Below are 18,641 nucleotides of genomic sequence, written 5' to 3'. Positions count from 1 at the left end.
TCGATGGTCACCGCCTCAAAGAGCATGCACAGAGTCCAAATTAAAACAATTCCCCATCGTCCAAATTAAACAATTCCCCATCGTAAGTACATATTGATGGCCTAAGACACGAAACGAGCGGTTTGTGTGAGAAAACGAACAGTATTTATATCGTTTTTACCTCTTGAACACAGCCACGTCCAAATGTTCTGATCTGACGTGAACGCAGACTGGTGCATAGATATATAAACACTAGATGTCGCCTTGTCTACGGCAGTTCATTGGAACGAATGTCTTTAAGGCGACATCTAGTGTATATATCTATGCACCAGTCTGCGTACACGTCAGATCAGAACATTTGGACGCGGCTGTGTTCAAGAGGTAAAAACGATATAAATACTGTTCGTTTTCTCACACAAACCGCTCGTTTCGTGTCTTAGGCCATCAATGTGTACTTACGATGGGGAATTGTTTCATTTGGACGACGGGGAATTGTTTTAATTTGGACTCTGTGCATGCTCTTTGAGATAATGACCATAGACCTGCATTATATGACTGACAGACAAGAACGGTTTGACCTAAAAATATCAAAATTGAAACTACTGCGGAAAAAAAGACACCTACATCTTGGATGCCCTTGAGGTAAGCTAAAACATACCAAAAATTTATTTCAAAGTGAACTATCCCTTTAAACAATTTGCTTCGCAAATGTTAACTATGCTAATCACATTTGTTCAGATATGTGGCTTAGCTTGTCTCTAGAAACATATGTACTGTAATACTAATACAAACTACAAATAAAAAGCAAAGCTGAGTTGTCACACATCTCACACATATCATAGAAATGTAATAATGTTTATGAATATGAAAGTGTCCATCACACCAAGCACCAAAGAGAGCACATAAATGCATGTTAAAAGTGTGCAAGGTTTCTTTTGTTCATATTGTGAGGAGGACAGCTTTTGATCTGGGCAAGCACGACTCTAGGGACGTGCGCAAAACCCCGAGACGTACAATTAAAATCCTTCTCAGATACAAAAGAGAGAGGAGAGAAAAGCAGAAAAGAGGCGATGAAAATCTGAACTCTGCCACTGTTCTCCTCTAATGATAAGACTGTGGATCCCAGCATGATTTTAATCAGCAGTTACCTCACGTCTCAATGACATAAAGTTCCTCTCTCACAAACAAACTCGCCATGTGCGCATGCAATTTCTACAAAATTCAATTAAAGAACTCCAGTGTTATGCCAGTACCAGACAGACATGCCGAGCGGATGGTCTCAACACCACTTGATCGTATGAAACATGGATTGAATGCCCTCAGGTTAGGTGATATGCAATAACCAGTAAATGCAGAATAGATGCAGCTCCAATTATTTTTGCCCAGGATCTACCTCCACTCTGCAGGCAGACCAATCGCTCACAAGCCACGTGTAGCAGGGGCTGATGGGACAGGGTTTGGTCTGGGAGAGCTGGGAGGCACACGGGCGTCCCTCCTCATGAGCCTGCTGTAACACGCTGCGAGAGCGAGCCATAACACCTGCAACAGAGACGCAAATGAAAAGACATCTGTGAATGCACTGTATAAAAATATGGCATTGCTAAAAATACATCAAGCCTGCATTAGTGCGCACTTTAGCAGCTTGGGACAATGCTGTGGATTAATGCATTATTCACACGTTGAATAGCTGAAATATTTATCAGCTGTACAATGCAGGAATAGACAGAAACAGTCATTTGTTAAGAGATTCCCCAAAAACCATATTACACCGGCATGAATTTCATGTTGGCCCAGGCCGGTTTAAGAATGTTTAAAACTATAATTTATTATCAGTTGTGACATAACAGTTTTGTCTAAAAAGTTTTTTAGTTTTTCTGTACTGAATACTTTTTATTGTGTGTCAGTTATAATTTTGTCAAAGTATGTAAACATTGTGAAAATATTATTTAGATGATTTATTGTGGATACATACAGTGCTATGCAATCAGACAAAATAGTTCACTATTCAAAAAATGTTGACCAAATATTATTAATATTGCCTATTTTTTTTTTATTGAACAACAGTATATTTAGTGATGTCTGGCAAATTAACAAATGTTTTTAATATCATTAGGATATATAAAAATTAAGATAAACATTTTATGATCTATAATCAATTTTGAGGCAACAGATTGTTTCTAATGAATATATTAAAATCAGGTGATACTGTAAATGTACCATAGTTCTACAAAAATTTTTTTTATTACATGTGAAGCTATTGAACCATTAACAATGATTCTAAAATGTGTAACATAAAAAGGATTTCTTGTCCTGTGAAAAAAAAAACAAGCTGCTGAAAAAAAGAAAAGAAAAGAAGGCTATTAAACACAACACATATAACTGTGACTGTACATATAACTGTACACATATACATACAACAATAACTGTGTTATGTAAAGTGTGTTTTTCTACAAGTCCACGGGGCCAGAAGTGTCCAAAGGTACAGAAACACCTGTAAATGCAAATGAGATTGGAGAGTAATGGAGGACAGAAAGATTTCGAGTGAATGATGACTTTCATTTCTTTCTGTTCCTCACACACATCTCATCATTATACAACATCATAAGACTTGGTATTTTGCACAGTGCACAATGATACTTATAGGAGCTTGACAGAACATAGTCACCATTCACTTTCATTGTGAATGGAAAGGTGCAGTTTGTACATTCTGCAAAAAATCTACTTTTGTGCACAGAATGACATGAGGGTGAGTAAATGATGAACTATCCCTTTTAACACAGCAGGGACATATAGAAGGTCCCTATATATGACACCTCTCGGACTGCTCGACAACACATTAGCGTTGGCTAGAACAGAACATTCTCAATACACATGGGAACTGGTAGTCTTGAAGCTTAGAAAAAGGTAGGGGCTTCCTTTTCCAACACAACGTCTACCATCCACTGTCCTCACTTATTTTAATGGAATGACGGGGTTAAGATAAAAAGCATTATGGGATTTTAAGATGATGACCATGAGATTGTAGCAGGGTACTCGAGTGGCAAATAAAAGACTTTTCAGATTTTGGGCCCATCATTCCATTCACCCAAATTCTCAAGAAAAAGCAAAAATACAGACACTTCATCAATGTACATCTTAACTGAATTGCACTCCAGTTAGTTTGACAGTAAAAATCCCTCCTTCCAGTCGAGCATTAATAAAAAAATAAAAAAAACACGTAAATTACATTCACAGCACAACATAACTGCTCATCAAATGCTGCCTTCAAGAACTGCCTCTACAGCTGGCCGCTTCAAGGACGTCATTCATTAAAACAGAAGCACTCCAGCCAGATGAGGAAGCCCTTAAAATGACGTGATATGACAGTGGAAATATTTCTACTTGATTCTGTAGGGAGACGGAAGGGTTGGGGCAGGAATAGGGAGAAATGAGTGTTAGAAAGAAGAAAGAAAAGAGAAAAGCACAGAATTGTTTGGGTCTCCTGAGCTCCACTGCCAGATGCATTACATTTCTATGTATATAGACAACAGATAATGAACCCCAAACTCTCGGTCCCTAGCGAGGTGCACAAGAGATAGCACTGCTTTGACACAGACAGAAAATTCTCTTCTTCCAGCCCTCACAGCTTGCAAAAACATGCTGAGAACTTCCCTTTTGCAATGCCTGGAGAAATCCCTTTGGATTTAAAAAGTAAACTGCCTGGCCCCGAGAAAGGAAGCTGATAGCTGAATGAAAATTAATGAATATTGTGTTGAACGTCTCTTATTAAGAGAAAAGTCAGCTGAATTCCTAAAGAGCTGTGTCATTTGAGCAATAGGGACCCGGGCTGCTCTCAAGAGTAGTAATTAGCCTATTTTTTTTATTGCATCAAGCAATGACACCGTTCAATCAGCCAAACAGGGCAATAAACTCTGAATTAACAACTGCAATTTTGAGAACACTAATGGATAAAATAAATATTTCCCTTTGACTGATAAATCATTTGGCGTGTTCAGGAAAGCAATGGTTTCATAACCAAGAGTCATTAACCTGTAAGCCGATCCTTAAATATGATTCATGACATAACATCCATAATTAAAAAGGTATTCCGACATGGCATGTTAATGAATGCAAAGTAAATGCACACCACCTGATAGTGTGAGCTAAGAGCAAGCAGAGTGTTTATCTCCATGGAACTCGAGTGTACAGGTTTGTGGGTTACTGTAGGACGGTTGCATGCAAATGAAAATATGTCAGCTGCACAAGAACATTTAATATTATTGTGAACTGTAATTTGCATGCATGTTTCCCCATGATCCTTCTTAATAGTTCTGATTGCTCTTCAAAACTGAAATGATAGCTGTTTTGGGCTTCAACTTACAGTAGGTTTCTTGACTTATGCAAAAAGAACTTGACAAATTTCCAGTATATGCAATTTTAGGAATTATGAAATTCAGTCTGTATATGTTTGGAGTTAAATGCAAAATCCGTCATGGGAAGGCAACCTGGAATTTATTGTACCTAAAGTGCTATAAAAATACACTGCCATTCAAAAGATTTTTAAGGTTTTTGAAAGAAAGTTATTACTGTATGTTCACCATGGCTTCACTTAATCAAAAATACATTTAGATCAGTAATAATGTGGAAATGTTGTTACATTTTAAAATAACTGTATAATATTTAAATGTATGTTAAAGTGCCCCTATTACACTATTTTAAACATTCCACATTTTTTTTTTGGAGGTCTCCTACAATAGGTTTACATGCATCCAAGGAACTAAATTCCAGCTCCAGAATTTCTCCAGAATTCACCTGATACACAGTGATACGAACAGTAACAATGGCGTCGGTTTTACCGTATCAATTTCAGGGCGAGTCCTCATCCTCGTGAAGTGCATGCAAAGTGGAGAAAAGCGCAGAAAACAGCGTCTTCTTGACATGTCGACAACACAACATGTTGCTTCTCAGCTACATCTACATTGTTTGAAGGCGGGTCAATGTAGATGTTGTTTGCTGGCAGCCAATGAAGACCACAGGCTGACATTGTGCAAATTTGTGCAAAGTAGATATGTTACAGAAATGAGACTGAAATTGTTGACGACTCGTTTCAGCTGTTCAGAATCGATTATTTATTTTAGGAGACAATAACTTTATTTGTCGTGCATTTTGATCTTTAAAACTTTGGAGACCTATTACATTCACAATTTATAGCTAGGCCTATATTACACACTGCATGAAAGGTAATATTCAAAAAAGCATAATAGGGGCATTTTAAAATATTATTATTATTATTATTATTTTTGTTGTTGGCAAAGCTGAATTTTCAGCAGCTATTACTCCAGTCTTTTTTATTATTATCACAGTTAAAAAAAAAAAAGTTTAAAATGGTAATGAATTGTGGATTCCGCGATCATGTTTTTCAGGATTCTTTGATGAACAGAAAGTTCAAAAGAACAGAATTGATCTGATATAGAACATTTTGAAACAGACTTAAATTTTCCATCAATTTAAAGCATCATTGCTGAATAAAAGTGTCAATTTCTTGAAAAGATTAAATCTAACTGACCCCAAACTTTTGAACTGTAGTGCACATTTAAAGCTACACTTTTTTTAGTTGATTCTTAGCAAAAAACACTTAGTTCTTTCAAAAATATATGTGCTCATTAATGTATATTTACTTCTTTCAAGAAATAAAGTATTCTCGTAAGTTTATAATCTGCCATTGAAAGTACATACGGGTGAGGGGTTCGAATGCCGGTCGCCATGTTGCCCCTCCATCTTGAAACTACATTAGCCAAAGAGGGACATACCTGTAAATTCAAGCTTCGCCTTTCGCGCTTTACACTCAGTGACACAGAGACGACTGCGAGGGGGAGATTACTCACGACTGCCGGCAGATTTGAAAGATTGCTGATGGAGGATCACGCCTATTCTCGAGGACATGTAACGTTAGCAGAGTCGCCAAAGAAGCGAAAGAGAGAATTAAAACGTCAACGCGACAGGCAAATCAGCAAGACCAAAGTCAATACTGGAGTAACTTTTCCCAGATGGAAAGAGCCCATTTTAAAACGGACGCCGAAGTTGCCTGCTTTCTTCTCAACAGGTTATTCAGCCTATTTGTGTAAATTCGAAGTTTTATAGTTGCTTGTCTAACCATAGCATGGTTGTGCATAACGCGAGAACGACCTCTAGTATAACTTGCGTTACTTTTCCTCACGTCAATGGTGAAAAAGTATTGTTTACCTTGTAACATAAATCTGTGCTGCGACGGATCACAGGTGATAGTTTTAAAGGCGCAATTGGACGAAGTCGAACTGGAAGCCATGTTAATCGTGGAATAATACGGCCACCGTAGGAGTTAAAACGCCCTCGAAATTGAAAGGAACAGAAACTAATATGCACTGGGTAGTCATATACAATTTCACCGCTAGATGGTGGAAAATATCACACAGTGTAGCTTTAAATTGAATCAGGTTTATTCACTTTTATTACATGGATTACTTAATCAAAAGCATTTTTTTTTTTATTAAAAGCCAACAACAGGCTGTCTTTATAATATCACTATTTTTCTCACACAGAAAACTGTGCATTATAATATCTAGCAGCTTGTATATTTTAAAAAGGGGATCATAATTCCGTCGCAAGGGGATCATTAAATTTGGGGGCTCCTGACATCAAAACGTTTGCAAACCCCAGCTTTATGGACAGTGTACTCACAGAGTAATGGGCTGCTTCTTATGTATAATTAATTACATGCTGTGACTCACCTTTACTGCCACAGGTGTGTGAGCACTCCGTCCAGGGCGTCCAGTCAGACAGGATGCAGTTAAAGGGACAGTCCACCACACAGTTCATCGCCAGTCTCCACGGCTGAGGCAGGCCCAGCTAAAACAGCGGGACAGGCATTAACCCCATGTCCCCTCACCACACACAATCTCTGTCTGATGAACCAACTGTGAGCCAATGAGGGGCTATTACTGTAAAAGACTTCAATGAAAGTATCATTTTCTGGATATGGAGCAATACTGTAGGGAGTTAATGGACAGTCATGGCTGATTTGCAGTGCATGCAGTTGAAGGACATAATACAATCCCACAGTGCTTAATTCCCCCTCAGAGAACACTTGTTCTGAGAGGAGTGGCAGGAAATGAAGGTTACCTCCTCGCACACACTCAAATCCACCACTTTGCCATCACTGCGGACGCAATCTAAGAGTCGTGTCCTCGTGCCCTGGCCGCAGATGGCATGTTCGCTCAGCTGACAGGTGCTCCAGCCTGACCCGTAACCAAAGGGTACAAAAGCACACACACACATACAGGAAATGTCAGAGCAAGGTGTCAATCTAATTTCACATTTCTGTACACAGCATTTCAATTCCTATGAATGTCTATTCATGACTGAATAACAGTGTGCATACTGCATACTTATCTATTCTACATTATATGCAACATCAGGAGTAGTGTGTTTCATCAAAGTACACTCAAACACACACAAATTTTGATATTGTACACAACCCCTCGTGTTGTCTGATGCTATATCAAGACGCAATTCTATAAAATTTTAGGATTTTTTAATACTGTCTTAATGGGCCACTCCATATTTAAAATGACATATTATTACATATGTACACTACTATTCAAAAGTTTGGGGTGAGTATTTTAAAAAAAATAAATTACTTATTTAACATTAACATTGATAATGGTACAAAATATTTCTATTTCAAATAATACTTTCTATTCATCAAAGAATCATGAAAAAATTATCACAGGTTACATACAAATATTTAGCTTTGATAACACTAAGAAATGTTTCTCGAGCACCAAATCATCATATTAGAATGATTTCTGAAGGATCATGTGACTGAAGACTGGAGAAATGATGCTAAATTCAGAATAAATTACATACAATAAAAATAAAAAAAATCACAATAACACTTTATTTTGATCAAATAAATACAGCCTTTGTGAACTTAAGAGACTTAAGAGACATTAAAAAAATCTTACCAACCCCAATCTTACCAACTTTTGAACGAGTGTAGTTTTCGTAGAAATATGCAAATTGTGATTAAGCTAATGTCTTTGAAATGGCCAAGTAGAGTAGTGAGACGCACTGTGATCTGAAGGCAGAAGTTAGGCCGTCTTTATGATGCTAATCTGTCTAAATCAGTCGAATGGCTTCGAGGAGCAGTATCAGTATTGATATGATCAGCGATTTCATGGTCTCAGTGCAAGAAAGCGCTTATAATCTCATTCATATCTCCATGCCCATTTCCTTCATTAGGGTCTATCTGGAGAATTAGTTTCTATCTGCTTTATAGGATGATCCTTCACATGTGCAGATGCCCTGGTAAGATCAATATGGATGGTATGGAGTGGCTGCAGGCGACCAGACAATCTAAAGCAGTGCATTTACATCAGTTCAGCAGTTCAAATTCTCACGAGAGAGCAACATAAAGGAGAGAGGAAGAGTACGAGCCCTGATCTTACTTGAACTGGAAACTCACCCTAGACATCATATCTACTAAGAACCTGCAATTGTGAGGGAAAATGTAGTCATGTTCCCATTAGTACTACAGTGGATAGTATCTCCCAGTACTCAACTGGAAGGTTTTCCTTCTATGGCTGGCGTAGCCTGCCGGTTAAAGATCTGGACTGAAGCCCAAAAGATTGCCGGTTAGAACCTTGCAAGGGCAGATCCCTGAGCAATCATTGTGTTCTTGATAAAGGCACTTTATCAGATTGCCTTGGGAAGCTGTCCTTGTAACTTCTCTTTGTCCTTTTTGCCACTTTTATCAAAAGATGCATGTGTGTCATAATTACAGCAAAAAATACCAGATATTTCGTGTGTTATATAGCCTTTGAGTGAAAAAGGTTGAGAACCACTGCTTTAGAATGTGCTGTTGAAGTGAACCTGTCACGCAACAGTCATTAGATGCCCAAGTCATATTCAATGTTGTGTCAAGCAGAATGAGAGAAACCCACTGGAGACATTGTAGTGATAATTGAAGCAGGTGCTGTTGAGGTTGCAGGGCTCTGTCTGGTTACTGTCTGGACACACTCTGTCGGCCACCGGGGGGCGCAGCATGTGTCTCGTCCTCATCCGCGCTGTGCTTTCGTCGCATGGCTACAAATAAATACAGTTAAAATGTCAATGGGGGCTTTGACACCAAGCACACTATAAAGAAATAAAATAAAATAAAGCATATACATGGGCAAGTTCCTGCTGTGCGGTGTCACACTGGCTGCATTGTGAAAACAAAACAAAAAAACCACAGCAGTCAGGCAGCCACATGGTCTTGCAATGCTAAGTGCACTGTTAGAAGCTGTTAGGCTGCAGGCAGCAACTAATCTGCATCTCCATCAATGTCAGACGCTAATGAGACCCTTTAAACGGCTAGCTGGCCACGTCCATGTATCTCACTATTGGGGAGGGAGATCATCAGCATGAGCTCTATTCGGCTCGTGCCATATAACTGTGCACCCAGGTTTTTTGGGAACATTTCATAATTATGTAAAACTGAAACCAATTAAACAAGCTCAATCACCGAACATTGGTGTTTGACATGTTCGGCATGCTGGCTGAGCGCTTTGACAAAGCAAAGAGAACAAACATTGCTTGGAACTGAGACCGTACAAGGTAGAATTGCGATCTAATGTGATTAGCGTAGAGACCAAATTATGCTGAAATGGCTTGGCAGTCTTGTGCAGGTTGGGCCGAGCCAGGATAACTCATCCAGTTTGTTTCTGATTTGTTGAGTGCGAATTGAAGAGCTGTTTGCACATCAATGAGTCAGTGGCCCGATGGCAAATTGTATCTAGGGTAACTTTTTATGCACAACATTAATTAGAATAACAAATGCTTCATTACTACTGGAGGTTCATCTGCATACTGATTTCACTTGTCTCCATATTCACCGTTTGATATTTCGCCGCAGGAACTCTGGAGAACTGTATGAAGATTTGACTTGCGAGGCAGCATTAATTTGAAATATTCAAATGGATGCAAAACATCTTGACACTGTCTTATGTCATGGCCCGGGCTGAGAAAAAATCTTGCAAAAACATACTGTAAAACGTTTCTGTTCTTAATTCACAGACAGAAATGATCTCTCAAGAGGCATATTTTTATGAGCTCATAAACACCAGTGCATAATTTTCACCTACAAAACATCAACACAGCAATCTTTCTAAAAACAGCTTAGAGCATTATGAATCTCTATGCTAGTTTATGCTGGTCAAATTTTAGTGGAATATGACCACAGTTAATGAGTTAATCTGCTGGGATACATGTGTGAACTTAAGGATAACTGACTTCATGCATAAAATACACTTTATTACTAGAGATGCATACATTAGATTGGTACCAGTTTGGTCTGATAATGGAGATGTAGTACTACTGGTCAATATATTTTATTTACAGTTATACTCCAGGACTGTTAAATACATTATTCAGATTGGTTGACGAACGCTCTAAGGTGTGCAATTATTTTTCAGTAAATGCACAGCTAAAGTAGTTCCAGGCAGGTCTCGACCGCATTATAGTTCAATATCACTTCGCCAAACAATTTCAGTTACAAGGTCCTTACAGCCTACAACAGCAAATGAACCAAAACCCACAATGATCAAGCAAATATATATATAACGACATACATACATACATATATAATGACAAACTATTTCCACGTTTTCCCCATGAAATTACATTTTAAAAGCATTATGTTTCTCCCTCTCTCTCTCTCCCATACACAAATTGTACAGACACACACTCCCACACATGGAAAGATACAAGCGCACATTAACTTCTTGTCAGCGCTGCCCCACGACTTTATCAGTAAAATAGTTTCACAGCTGAAAGGTTATAGGGCCTATGACATTTCTCAGTAATGAGGTAGTAACGTTGCTGTTTTTGAAGCAGTTAGCTATTGGTAAAGATGCTTCTGCCAAACACTGATTAATTAAATGTGCATTAATAGTAATTAATACTTTTATTCAGTAAGGATGTACTAAATTGATCAAATGTGACCATAAAGACTAACATAGTTACAAAAGATTTACATTTCAAATAAATGCTTTTTTTTTTTTTACTTTCTATTCATAAAAGAATCCTTAATTTTTTATTTTTTTTATCACAGTTTCCACAAAAAATATCAATCAGCACAACTGGTTTCAACATTGATAATACGGAATGTTTCTTACTTATTTTATCGTAAACAAAAGCCGCGTTTCCACCGTCGGGCAGAACGGCTCTAAGAATGGCAAGGAACAGTTGTGGTTATATTTCCACTTGAGGAAACTGGTACGGTACGGCACGATTACAAAAAGCTCTCGGCCCGGAATTCGTGCATCAGAATGCGTGTAGTGAAAACGAATGACGTATTTGTATTACATTCCAAAGAGCTCCGTTATCAGCCCCCACAGTGGAAAATTAATTAAACCATATCCGTACCGGCTGGGCCAGATCGGCACACGATGTTAAGTTAAGCAATGAGAAAGGTTTGGTCAGACAGTGGAAAAGCGGCTAATATTTCACCATATTACTGATTTTACTGTATTTTTGATCAAATAAATGTCGTCTTGGTGAGCATAAGAGACTTTTAAAAACATTAAGAAGTCTTACCAACCCCAAACTTTTGAACGGTAGTGTAAATATATGCTATTAATCAGATATCAGCCATAACATGAAAATAATTATCTGCTTATCGCTCTCTTAGCTTAATAGTCCAAAAGTGTGCAAATACATTTTGGGGCCTCTGTATGCTGGTCTTTGCATCAGGGTCAACTAATGTTGCTGAATTTTTAAATTGTGCCTTCAGGATACAGCACAAGACAAAAAGGACGTCTTACTATTGAACAGGTGCTCCATTGACTCCACTGGGACATCACACAGTCATCAGGGCATGGCAGGACGCAGGTCTGAGCTTGGGGAGGGATTTCTTCCTGGTCACACAGGGTCTCGTTCACACTGCTAACCGGATCCCCACTAACACGCCTCACACACCTGTCACACAGAAAGAACAACAGAATGAGGATGTAGAGGACAAGGGTGACAGACCGGAATGGGTCGTGACCCCTAAGAGAAGCATCTGTGATGGGGTTTACTCTGCAAGAACGTGTCCTTGCTCACCGGATCTTGCGGCTTTGAACACCCTCTCCACAGGATGGCAGTTCGTCCACTGTGTTGATGGTGCAGACTGACCAGGGGCCTGTTACCCACTCGTACTGACCACACTCGCTTTGACAGGGTACAGCCTCATACACCTACAGACACACAGAGACAGCCATTATCAAATGATTACAGCAAAACTTATTTCAAATTTTGAAGCTTGATGATTGTTCACACATCCAGGTGGTTAAAGTGAACCAGAAAAGCTGGAATATATTCAAAAAGAAATGTACGCAATCCTGTAATCTTTTTTATATTTATGAGATTCCCTGTAGACGTTAGTCAGAGTAGACGCCATCTTTAATCTGATGCAAACAAAAACAAAGCTGTGAGGGATGGAATTACAGTCTGTTCAATAGTCTTCTTGTAATAACTTTATCCACTTCTTATTCAGCCAACATCACCTAAGCTGGGAAAAAAATGTTTGCCAATAAGCCCCACCAGGATTTCAATCAACACTTTTCCTGATTTTTTTATTTTTTCATTTTTTTTTTATTATTATTTTTTGGGCCCAAAATGACGGAATTAGCTTTTGAATGAAATGGCTTTCGTCAAAAATTGCATTTTTGTGTTTATTTGCATTAATTAAAATCCACCAATAATTATATTATATATATATATACTGTATATATTATATTATATATATATATTTTTTTACATCTTTAAATAGTATTGTCAGTAAATGCATTCTTTTGAAATATTAAACGTGCATAAAATAATGTACTTTAATCTACTGGTGAAATCAGGCATTATGAGGATAAGACTATGAGGATTAATTCTCATTATATTCAGCATTATGTATACAAACAATGAACCTCTAGCCCATAAACCTTCATTTGTCTGCTGCGCTTAACAAAAAGCCTCTGAAAATTCTCTCATGCAGTTTTAAAGTGAACAGGTTGGAAAACAGTGATTAATGCTTGGAGGAATCACTTAGAAATATTACATATTACAAATGGGCCTGCCTCAAATCAGAACTTTTCTTTCTTTTTACAACACCTTTATTTAAGCTGTTTGGCACACAAATAGTGCACCATTTGGTTGAATTTGTATAAATCCTGGAGGAACTGTACAGCCAAATAGCTTGACCTTTAACCTCCATGGTCAAAAATTCAGGTTTGTTTAAGGAGGAGAATAGTCCTCCACAATCCACTATAAACTTGGATTCAGGTATTGGCCTCACGAAATACCCACTTTTCATGATCCAGTCGATTTCTTTTCAACAAAATCAAGCCATGAAAACATTACACTTGTTGCTTATTCTGTTTCTGTTATTATACGGGAAATGAATGCCACATGATGTTGTCCTCAGTCTCTCACAGCATTGTTTTCATTTGCGTCAGATGTGTGTCTATTCTCATTATGCTCCCATTTCTTCAGGTTGTAAAGATGGCGGATGACTGGCGAGATGCTTATAGCAGGCTTTTTGATGTTCTCCTGCTTATTAACTTCAGTAGACATGATTTCATTTACAAATGAGTCCAGAAGCCAAACACTGCAGTTATAAAATACTTGGCATTAAAACCAACAAACTCTGTAACAACATGCCTTATGAAAAACAACTGAGACTGTACAATTATGGCTTCCTCCCGAAGGGAATACACACGCACCTAAACGCACCCTCTCAAAATATCCCATCTGGCCCTGCAGCTGCTAAAAGCCCCATCAGCCCTCTCCTCTAGTCTCCTCTCGTCTCTCCTCGTCTCCTCTCCTCTCTTTTAATGAGTGTCATTGAATTTCCAATTACAATAATCAAATGATTAAGACGATGCTCAAGACGTCAGAAGTGAGTGAAAAGATGATGAATGAAATTGGCAATAAATCTACTGAAGCATTAAAAAAGGGCTAATTTCATTAACATAGACAAATATCAAGAATATCAAGAAATGAAATTGCCACGTTAAGAAACAACCATTAATGGAGCAACACTCAACATCAGCAGCAAATGATTTTATTTAAAAGCAATTAACAGGGAAAGTCAGTTTTACAGCGTGCCTTACACTTTTCCTATAAAGCTACTATAAACATCCAACCTGTCGTCTGACTTTTTACAATGCAAAGAAGGCGCTCAGTTAAAACACATTCAAATAAACGCTCCAATCTGTTCTTTAAATAGCACAAATATAGGATTCGTTCCTCCTTCACGGCGACTTTCACTGCCTAGCTTTCATGCGGAGGTAATATTTTAAGAAAAATAAACCAGCTATGCTGCTCACAGGTCATTTCCTGTAACCTCTTGGAGGATGTAGGTACTCTGGGCTGGATAATGAAGTCCCCTGATCCTTCTCAAATGTCAGTCGAAGGGCCAGAGACGACATGAAAATGTACCTCATACTAATTCAAATCTCAGTCAGCCCATGATCAAAATACACTAGCGCTCCTCTTATTCGGAGGACGGCTGGGGCCATGGGGGCTAGCGGGGGCAGTGGGGTCAACAGATGCACAGGGAGAAACACAGAATGAGGCACTGACCTGAGCCTTTGAAGATGTCCGTATTAGCAGTGCATGACAAGCAAAGGAGAGAGAAGAGAAATGATATATATATTAGTTTTGAGATTTAACTTCTCCTGTGCAGTAGTTTATAGCTGTCTGGACTGACTAACCTTCAACAGATTATAACGTACAGAAGAAATTTAATGCAGCTTGTCTGGCTTTGTCTTTCGGTGTGTGTGTAATTATGTTTATATGAGGGATGAAGATGAAGACAGTGTCATGTCTATGGTAAGCTGACAGATTGAAAATATAATTAACTCTCTAAATTGCATCAACAGACCTTATTCACAGCAGCGCCATCTTTTAATGGGAATGAAAGTGAGGTTGGAAGGGATAGACATATCTCTTCAGTGGGTTGGACTTTTATTAAATGCGTTGTGGATTGTTCTGCTGAACAAACTGCAAAAAATATCTTTCCAAGAACTTTCAGAAGACAAAAAACAATATGAGCTGTGGAAATGTATAAGTCTAGGAGTTTTAAATAGTTTATTTATTTAATTTTTTTTGGCAGATGCCACAAAGTCTAGGAAATAAATTAAATGTTTGAAGGGAAAACGAAGGGAAATTTTGCTGACCAAAACTTGAACAAAGACAAAATGTATCGGGACACTTGCACAGTTATTGTGATAAACTACATCAGTGGTTGAGTGAACTTAGTTTTGAGAAAAGGAATATTTGTATGCAGATGACAATTAGCTTGATATTTTGTATCTAATACAAACTTTAATACATTTTTAAATCTCCAAATGCTGTTTCATACGGAGCCCCTAAAGGGACATTGTGGTGGGAAAAATTTGGGATGGGAGAATTTAAAATATATATATTTTGCATTCCCTCACAAAACCTTTGCGTTCCCCCGAGAAACTGCGTTCCCTCGAAAAACGTTTGCGTTCCCTCACGAAGATATTTGAGTTCCCTCGCAAAAACTGTTGTACATGTTGTAGTATAACCAGCAGGAGAGCAGTGATGTGTGAACTGAATTTGTGACAGTACAGTGTGTCACAGTGAAGTTATTGAATATTTTTCATCAAATAAAATGTGCAAAAGGGTTTTGCACTTTGCAGAAGGTCCCTTGTTCAGACTTTTCTCTCAGCCGCCTGCTTAGAGACCAATTTATATTATAAAGCTTGTTTTGAAGAAAATTGGGTTGTAGCTCGTTGTCTACATTACTATGGTGGTAAATAGGTGTCATTTGTGTTTTTAAAACATTTAGCTTACAAATATATTGATCTGGGAAGTTCGAATCTGTGAATATATTGCCAACTTCACTGAACTCCTAAGCACTGACTGACCGCATATCTTTATATTTGAGTCCACGTTCAGACGCTATGAACCGCTCCATTGTTAACGTACTGAGCTGTCCGAAACACTGCCAGCGGGATATTAAACAGGAAGTGTCTGTCCGAACTCACAACAGTTTTTGTGTGGCAACGCAAATATCTTTGCGAGGGAACGCAAAGTTTCTCAGGGAAATGCAAAAGATTTGAAAAATATTTGTTTCTCCATCCCAATTTATTTCCACCACCACGTCCCTTTAGGGGCTCCGTAGTTTCAGGATGCTGAAATACCAAGAATAATATTTGTTAAAAAATTTCAAAGGTTTTAATATTATAAATACAGATTTTAATATTCAATAATGAACATTAAAAAATTATTTAAACTTATGGATTTTTTTTATATTATATAGACTATAGAGACGAATATTTTAATATGATACATAATATATAAAATATAATATACAATTTTTTAATATAAGATATTTTATCATGCAAAGTCAAACTGATATCATATCATTCATACATACATACAGTATGTATTGGCTAATGAAAAAATTCTCGTAAAAGAGACATAAAAAAACTGTCAAGCATAGTAGGTCAAAGCAGTGCTTAAAGAGCACAATGCAAACACTGAGCATGGCATCCACAGTGCATGTAATATATGCACAACACACACTTACACCAACACACAGAGCCCTAACATGAGAGCAGCGTTTACACCAGCAGCAGAGACAGAAGTTGTAAGCCTAGCAGGCATCTCTCAGCTCTATAAATCTCTTTAAGTGTCACAGCCTGACTCAAACTTCAAACAGATTGGGCCATTACTGTCTCCTGGCCCCTGGAATCAGACAAAACAATCAGGGTGCATTGAAACACAGGGAGATAAATGTTACCTCAGTGATGGCTTCAAATACACTTAAGATGATGTTCTGATATTAAAACGCTGATACTAAGCAAAATAAAAGAATGAGATTGTTGGATGTACCTGTGGGCTAAAGGGCCCAAAAAATATGTCACAACGTACCAAACCAGTGTACTACTCATACTCAAGCTTTAAAACAATATTTTAAGACGTAAATTTAACTCACAGCTGCAAATAAAATATCAGAGAAAAATTCAATGGGATGGGACAAGCTAAATGTGTTAACATTCACTCACCCTTCTGTGTTTCTTGCAGAAGTGTGAGAGATTTGAGAGTGATGGCAGATGGCTAGATTTTCAGTCAAGAACAATTAATTTCCTTCTGTTCCTTGCACAAAGCTATTACGGCCTCTGAAGAGTTGAAATATAGCCTGACTTATATCGACTATAGTTTCATGGTGTTTGTTGGAGCTTGACAGTCTGATCATCACTGTATTTTTGTTTTTGTCAAATAGGAAAAAGCAGTGTAAACATTCTTAAAAATTACTCTCTTTTTTCCCCCAGTCAAATTTAAATTGTACAGTCCAACTAAAGATTTTTTTTTTAAATGAATCAGTACTTTTATTCAGTAAGCATGCATGAAACTGGCAAACTATTTAAAAGTGGCAGTTAAGACATTTGTAATATTACAATGATTTTCTATGAAAAAAAGTATCCTAAAAAAAATGATTCAAAAACTAACAGAAAATAGGGCCTTTAAAACCCCATAGCAAGCAACCAGTGACAAGACATGGCAAGAAGAAAAAAACTCTTTAAGATGTTTAAATATAATGAGAAAATGCCATTGCCACATGATCCATAGTCATGTAATCTTTTTGTAAATGAGGGTGAGTAATTGATGAACTATACCTTTAAACTCTACGGAACAATCACATACACTTCAGGCAAAATGGTCTTGACAGGAATCATTTCAGTCGGGTGGATTATTCACAACCACCATCTTAATTATTTTCTAGCCTCAGCCCAATAAATTCTTTAAAAATGGGAAATTTTCATAAACGTGCAATTTTCTAGTAATTCATTTATTTAGACGCCACACACACATTTTAAGTCATGATTAATATCTTTCATACTTTTATATTAGCCCTTAATTCACTGCGGATTCAAACACTAAGAAGCAGCTATTCATTCTAATACAGATTTCATTGGATTAACACTCAGAGTTAGATTTCTGACCTTTTTTTTCCAACAAGGGGATTCCGTAGCTATCAGATGACAAGTGAGCATTTATTATTTATATCATCACGCAGTTCTCATTTCGTTATTCTAATTAGTTGATAAAGTGATGGCTAACCTTTGTAACACAGCTAAACACTGCAGGCCATCTGGACTGAGGAGGACTTTCACAAAGCTGGAAAGACTCCAAAAGCAAATTGAGCGCCACACCACCAGGGACCAAACAATATGCATAATCAGAACGACTGTGTGATGCAGAACAACAAGAGTGTGAACACCGATCACATGAGTTTTACAAATTTTTTATGTCTTCAAAAATCTGCTCATCTTCTAAGCCTGCCGTTTCAATGTTTCCAGCTACAATCAGGTCTGCTGCTGACTGGTTTTTGGTGTCTGTATTCATGCATAGCCTAGTTCATAAATACATTCTCAAACAATATTTCCTCAATGTTTTCAATTCACTCCATGAAACCACAGTTCCACCCAGGCCACGTGACTTGAGAGGTTTGGAGTTATTGCTGTGCCACCATATTTGATTTTGGGCTCTGTATACATATTATGTTGATCTATTATTTGATTTGATTTAAGAGTAAATATCCATTTTAGTTTTGCTGTGTACATCATACAAAGTGATCGAATTGCTTCAAAAGGCCA

The 18,641-nt window shown here is 37.7% G+C and overlaps 1 protein-coding gene across 9 annotated transcripts in view; it reads right to left on the bottom strand.

Moving 5' to 3' along the window:
* thsd7ba (thrombospondin, type I, domain containing 7Ba) overlaps positions 1–18,641 on the bottom strand; it is a 317,109-nt gene that overhangs the window by 16,221 nt on the left and 282,247 nt on the right. For all 9 annotated transcript variants that reach the window (XR_014207450.1, XR_014207451.1, XM_082175663.1 and 6 more), the window contains 6 exons: positions 12,082–12,215; positions 11,802–11,955; positions 8,940–9,081; positions 7,117–7,232; positions 6,726–6,843; positions 1,373–1,518 (listed from right to left, as the gene is read on the bottom strand). Coding sequence is in view for 7 of the 9 variants with exons in the window: in XM_082175663.1 (XP_082031789.1) it covers positions 1,373–1,518; positions 6,726–6,843; positions 7,117–7,232; positions 8,940–9,081; positions 11,802–11,955; positions 12,082–12,215 (810 nt within the window). In the remaining 2 variants the exon portion in view is untranslated. The remainder of the gene's footprint in view (positions 1–1,372; positions 1,519–6,725; positions 6,844–7,116; positions 7,233–8,939; positions 9,082–11,801; positions 11,956–12,081; positions 12,216–18,641) is intronic.

Source organism: Leuciscus leuciscus (assembly GCF_965113295.1).
Source record: "Leuciscus leuciscus genome assembly, chromosome: 7".
Lineage (NCBI taxonomy): Eukaryota > Metazoa > Chordata > Actinopteri > Cypriniformes > Leuciscidae > Leuciscus > Leuciscus leuciscus.
This window is presented reverse-complemented; position numbering and strand designations above follow the sequence as displayed.